Source organism: Calypte anna, chromosome 2 (assembly GCF_003957555.1).
Source record: "Calypte anna isolate BGI_N300 chromosome 2, bCalAnn1_v1.p, whole genome shotgun sequence".
NCBI classification, from domain to species: Eukaryota; Metazoa; Chordata; class Aves; order Apodiformes; family Trochilidae; genus Calypte; species Calypte anna.
The window spans coordinates 69350161-69356106 of record NC_044245.1 but is presented as its reverse complement, the minus strand read 5'-3'; the positions used below and the strand labels follow the sequence as shown (position 1 = coordinate 69356106).

The 5946-nt window shown below is 41.6% G+C and overlaps 1 protein-coding gene across 2 annotated transcripts; it reads left to right on the top strand.

Annotated features, from left to right (window-relative positions):
* Nucleotides 1–426: 426 nt before the first annotated feature.
* LOC103527410 (ovalbumin-related protein Y-like) lies at nucleotides 427–5502 on the top strand. Of its 2 annotated transcripts, none has more exons than XM_030446419.1 (7): nucleotides 427–618; nucleotides 1301–1359; nucleotides 2002–2137; nucleotides 3121–3238; nucleotides 3503–3645; nucleotides 4010–4165; nucleotides 5101–5502. In XM_030446419.1, exons 1-7 carry the CDS (start codon nucleotides 451–453, stop codon nucleotides 5500–5502), a joined length of 1182 nt encoding a protein of 393 aa, XP_030302279.1. In that variant the 5' UTR covers nucleotides 427–450. The 2 variants fall into 2 exon arrangements, with proteins under 2 accessions (XP_030302279.1, XP_008490822.2); XM_008492600.2 differs by having other exon boundaries at nucleotides 451–618; nucleotides 1301–1351; nucleotides 2009–2137.
* The last annotated feature ends 444 nt before the right edge of the window (nucleotides 5503–5946 follow it).

The window sequence follows — 5946 nt, the reverse complement described above, 5'->3', positions numbered from 1 at the left end:
ATTAACTGTATTTGGATACCAGAGGGCTGCTCTGTTAACTGGTCTTAAAAGTGAAGTTTATAGTGAAGAACCTGCTCTGGAGTCTAAGAAAAAGCCAGGTTCTGAGAACAAACCTATGCGTGTGTTTATTTTTTTCCTTAAGAGATGAGAAAAGACTCTTAGTAAGCTTCTTTCAAGGTAACTAGTATTATTTGCAAGGTTTTCAACAATATGGTACAAAGTAGGGGAATTACTTTTAAATAAAAGACTCACCAGCCTATGTATAACTGGTAGCTATCCATCATTTTGATTGCTCATGTGTACAAAAGCATGTCTGCCTTTTAAATCTACACCACAGAATTATTTTTGTCCAGGGGTTCAACTGCACTGACTTGCTTGCATTGCAATTAACACATTTCATCATAATAAGCCAGACTCTTTCTGTTTGCTTTAGGTGAAACTGATTTCACAATGGGGTCCATCTCTGCAGCAAATGCAGAATTTTGTTTTGATGTATTCAAAGAGCTGAAAGTTCACCATGTCAATGACAACATCTTCTATTCCCCCCTGAGCATCATTTCAGCCCTTGCCATGGTCTATCTGGGAGCAAGAGGTAACACTCAGTCTCAGATGGAGAAGGTAAGTTACTTACTTGAGTGTGAAGTGACCTCTGCTTGTGGTTCTTGTTCCTTCTAAGTCATGTCACTGAAAGTATTATGCATTGACACCATTCTCACCTGTTTTAATGCACAAGAATGCATGTTTTAATGCACAAGAAATAAGCCAAAGTTACTGGATTGAGATCTATGCAGGGAAATAAAATAATAAAAAAAAAAAAGTCCATTTTTAATACGAGGGGCAGTTAGCTTTGCCTTAGGAAAAAAATATTTCAAGGACAATAACAAAATGGATTACCGGCCAGGAAATTTTACTGTATGATTTTTTTCTGACTTCTCACATGTTCCAGATAATGTGAACAGATTTTTTTTTTTTTTACATAATACATAAAAAAGATTAATCCCTGGAGGAGGCGAAGACAGAATATTCTTATCAGGACCTAATATGTAACTCAGTTAATTTCTGTATACCCATAAGAAAAAAAATAATCTAAACAAAGAGTGGTGTTTACAGTTTCCAAGGAGGCTACAGAGGGCACAAACCGGTTGCAAGCTCACTTGTAAATTTTTAGTTTATCTATATTCTCAGTTAGCACTTTTATCTCTGAGGTAGCAACTTTCCCACAAGCACCATGTGTAAATCTCAAAGTCACATCATTTTTGGTCATGCTCATCATTTCTCCCACTGGCGTTTTCTCTCACAGGTTCTTCACTTTGAAAACATTACAGCAGTTGGAGATGCAGCCGACTCACAGGTAGAGAAATAATTCAGTCTCCCTTTTCATCTTATTTTCTCCACAGAATAAATTTAGAACTGTTTTGCCTCTCCTCCTGGCAGTTCCAGACCCTGCCAAAAGCTATGGTAATGCTCTCAAACCAAGGAGACCTGTGGAGGGAGGGAAGGAGAATATAGCTCACCTGTTTGTTAAAAAACAGGGAAGGAATGCAGGCATCTTGTACACCTTGTATCTGAAAAACTGATAGTGTGGGGCAGGATGCTCTGGGCACCACGGTACCTTCCTGGGCTAGTGCTGCTGGGGTAGAGCATGTGAAAGGGGCTCAGCACCTAGAGCCAGGGTACAGCAGCTGGACCTGCAGCTAAGACACTTCACAGAAGGGCAGGAAGATGCTGGGCAAAAAAGAGCCCAGAAGTCTCAGTGTCAGGAGCACAACTTAAAAAAACCACATTTCAAGGGACGTATCTGGAAAAGGATGAATTTGTAGGTTCAATGAACCATCACCACAGCACTTGCACCCACAGGTGGCAGCCTTGTGTCTAGGGACAATCCTCCACTACAGAATAGCTGGTAGGGACAATCCTTTAGGGTTTGATTTCCAGGGACAATCCTTTAGGATTTAATTTCCTAGATAAGAAGCTAATGAAATTTATCTTCCTCACTTCTTCACTTCAGTGTGGCACTTCTGAATACATCCACAAATCATTCAAGGACATTCTTTCAGACATCCCTGGGCCAAATGCTACCTACTCACTCCAGATTGCTGACAGAATCTATATTGAAAAAACGTTCCCCATCCTCCAGGTGAGTTTTAATGTGAGCTGACCTCAGCGAAATTCTCCATAAATGCCTCTCTGACTCTACTCTAGACAAGCACCACCAACAATAGACCACTGTCTGTGGATGAAAAGGTGCTCGTGAGCCAGGAGGACAGCTGGTTCAGAATGAGTTTGAACATTCATGGGGCTATTAGGTGGTGGCCAGGCAAAAATTTAATGACATAAAATATTCCCTTTTTGCAACAGTTGCAGGGAGAAATCAGGATTGCTGTTCATTTGCTAGAAAATGGCTTTTAATAAAAACTGTAAATTTTAAGGGAGATTAAATACATTTTACGCTTGAAAGCCCAAAGACTGAAACTGTCAAATCTGGATTTTTCCAAAGCCAAATATAAAAACCTTCCTCATGAAAGGAAGCTTTGGTTTTCAAATCCAAGAATGTAAGAACACAGTATTCAAAATTAAAAGTGGGCACAAAGAGAATGAAACAAACATTGTCTTACCTTAAAAATTTTTGTATAATTGACAGTATTTTGTTAAAATAAGAAAATATTTCAAAATTTTCACTTAAAATCCTATCTGAAAAAAGGTGTCAGACTCAAATATATGAAGTCATCTTTCTTGGCCCCCTTTAAGATGCAGTTAGATAGCTGGTACTGACATGTTCAAATACTGTGGTAAAAGTTTACTGTTTTTTTTAAAGTATTCTGCTTCATTCTACACACTTGCATATTAGGAGAAAATTCTTTACTATGAGATTGGCAAGGCACTGGAACAGGTTGCCCAGGGATGTTGTGGCTGCCCCCTCCCTGGAAGTGCTCAAGGCTGGGGTGGATGGAGCCTTGAGCAACCTCATCTAGTGGGAGGTGTCCCTGGCTGTGCAGATGGGTCAGAACTAGATGATCTTAAAGGTCCCTTCCAACCCTGGCCATTCTATGATTCTATGATCTCACATTCATACATTTTCAAGTTCTGTCCGTCTGACAACTGCAATCCTTCTGCTTACAGGAATACTTAAAGTGCGCAAAGAGATTCTACAGAGCAGGGCTGGAAGAAGTCAACTTCAAAACAGCCACAGAGGAAGCAAGACAGCTCATTAATTCCTGGGTGGAGAAAGAGACAAATGGTAAGGACTGAAAAATGCGTAGCAGGTATTTTCACTTGATGGCCACAATCTATACCCTTCTCTTCCTCTCTTCATAATGCCTAAAAAAAGTGGGTCAACCAAGAGTAGGTTTTGCTTATTGCTGTGAAAAAAAAACTTCACAGTGATACACACACCACCATTCACATGCCCTTCATTGCAGGCATTTGTGCACACCAGAGGAGGTGTATCTATACCAGAGGAGGTGTAGCTCATCACTCTCTGCCCTGCTTTCTTTCTTTAAAGGACAGATCCAAGATTTCCTCGTGTCAGGCTCTGTTGATACCGATACCGCACTGGCCCTTGTGAATGCTGTTTACTTCAAAGGGATTTGGAAGGCGGCGTTTAGAGAAGAACAAACTCAGGAAATGTCCTTCAATGTGACAGAGGTAGGGGGGCACGGACACAGCTTGTGATGAGGACAGGTGTTGCTTTGCATGGCCAGCAGTGTGGATGTTCCACATACAATCTGTTGCTGACACAGAGGGGGTGATTTAGCTGGGTCCCTCAGTGTCAGTGCCTGGGCCTATGGCCAAGGATTCTTTGCAAGACCTGTGTCTCATCAGGCTTGCAGGGCACATCCAGCAGGCAAGAGGGGAAATTGGAGACACAGCACTTCAAGGCAACATGCTTGAAGATCATGTTCTATCCCTTTCAAAGGGCTTGTACGTTTGCCTGCCTACAGAAAAAAATTGCTCCCCAGTCACACCATCTCACATTTCACATTTCTTTTTCTTTTTTTTTTTTTTTCAGCAAGAAAGCAGGCCTGTCCAAATGATGTATCAGAACGGTACCTTCAAAGTGGCAGTAGTGGCTGCAGAGAAACTGAAGATCCTGGAGCTTCCGTATGCCAGTGGGGAGCTGAGCATGTTGGTGCTGTTGCCTGATGATGTCTCTGGCCTGGAGCAGGTATGGCTGTGGCAAGGGAAGCAGAAGAGTTACCCCTTCAGTGGGACTTGGCTCCTGTCAGATCTTTTTGCTGTCCAGTTACATCCCAGCTGCTCAGCCCATTGTAGTAAAATGAGGCAATCAGGTATTGCTAATTATGAGGTGGGAGGTGTGAGCATGTGTCAAGCCCACCTGTGCCCAATTAGGACTGACCCCAGCTGTGCATGAGCAGGATTGGGCGACCAATAAAAGGCCTTGTAATTAGCAACACCTGATTGCCTCATTTCACTACAGCCCGTGGCTGTGCTGTGCAGATGGGGGTGCAACAGCTGCCTGGGTGCTGCCAATTGCTCAGGAAGAAATTGGCCTCTCAGGAGAGCCCTGGGCTCAGTCTAATAAAATGATGGTAAAGATGGGTAGTGCTGATGTAGCCTTCTGGAATAGGATGTTGATATATGCACCAAACTCCATCAGGTACCAGAAACAGACATGCTAGAAGGATTTTTTTTTTTTTTCGTTTCAAGTGATTCCAGTCTTCCAGGAGATCAATGGTTTGCCAAACAGAAAAGCTGATCCCAGGGAAATAAAATAAAGAAGTGATGAGGCAAACATTCGAAGAGCTAATTAAAATGTAAACAGGAAAAGTAGCATAACAAAGGAAATAAGATGAGGGAAGGGAACAATAAGATATGTTGCAGGACGAACAGTTTTGGAGCCAATTTGATTTCATATTTTCAAGAACTGTATTTTCACAAAAACCCTTCTGGATTTGATCAAAAAATTTTCAGCTGTTAAAGTTTTGGAGAACTTCAAGACAGATGAGATACAGGAGGAAGCATACAGAATAAAAAATTACATATGGATTAAATGTCAGTTCAATTGTGTACACAAAGTAAATGGGGAAAAAAAATTGGTCACTTGTCTCAGGCTTTTAAAATCCCTGCCTCTCTTTGCAGCTTGAAAACAAAATCAGCTTCGAAAATCTCATGGAGTGGACCAGTCCCAACGTGATGGAAAAGAAGAGAGTGAAAGTGTACCTCCCACGCATGAAGATTGAGGAAAAATATAATCTCACATCTGTCTTGGAGGCCTTGGGGATGACTGACCTGTTCAGCCCATTGGCCAATCTGTCTGGTATCTCTTCATCAGACAGCCTGAAGGTATCTGAGGCCATCCATGGGGCATATGTGGAAGTCAATGAAGAGGGCACCGAAATGTCAGGCTCAGCAGGTGTAGTGGGAGAAAGCAAAGATTTCTCTGAGTTTGAAGAGGTTAGGGCTGACCACCCATTCCTTTTCTTGATCAAACACAACCCAACCAACAACATCCTCTTCTTTGGTAGATACTGTTCTCCCTAAGCAGAAAAAGAGATGGAAATAATGCCTGCCTTTTTCTCAGAAACAGACCCCACCCCCTTTACTGTAGTATTTTAGTATAATCTCATCTCTTCAGTATTTTCTCCAAAAGGAAAGTCTTCAATATCTATGGAAATACTCTTAAAGAAGCATGTGACTTTTTAGATTTTTAGGTGCAGATACTTCTGCTCACACAACTTGTGTTCAGGACTTATCTCCAGGATGTAATGTGAGTTTCAGGAGGTAGTTTAGCAATATTTCCCATCATCATTAAACAAACTGAGAGGTGGGGCCAGTGTTATTCTGAGACTTTTGTACCAGATTTTTGTGAGAAATCCTGCTACTGATATTGAGAATTTAGTTTCTCTAAAGGAGATCTGTGAAATAAATAGAGCTCTCAGAATAAACCTATTCCATTCTGTTAAGCTTGCTGGCCAACCATCCTTG

Excerpts from the sequence above, each read along its gene's own strand:
- LOC103527410 (XM_030446419.1), top strand. The coding sequence starts at position 451 with ATGGGGTCCATCTCTGCAGCAAATGCAGAATTTTGTTTTGATGTATTC. Across the intron at positions 619-1,300 it reads CTCAGTCTCAGATGGAGAAG|GTTCTTCACTTTGAAAACAT; the intron begins GTAAGTTACTTA and ends TTTCTCTCACAG. Across the intron at positions 3,239-3,502 it reads GGTGGAGAAAGAGACAAATG|GACAGATCCAAGATTTCCTC; the intron begins GTAAGGACTGAA and ends CTTTCTTTAAAG.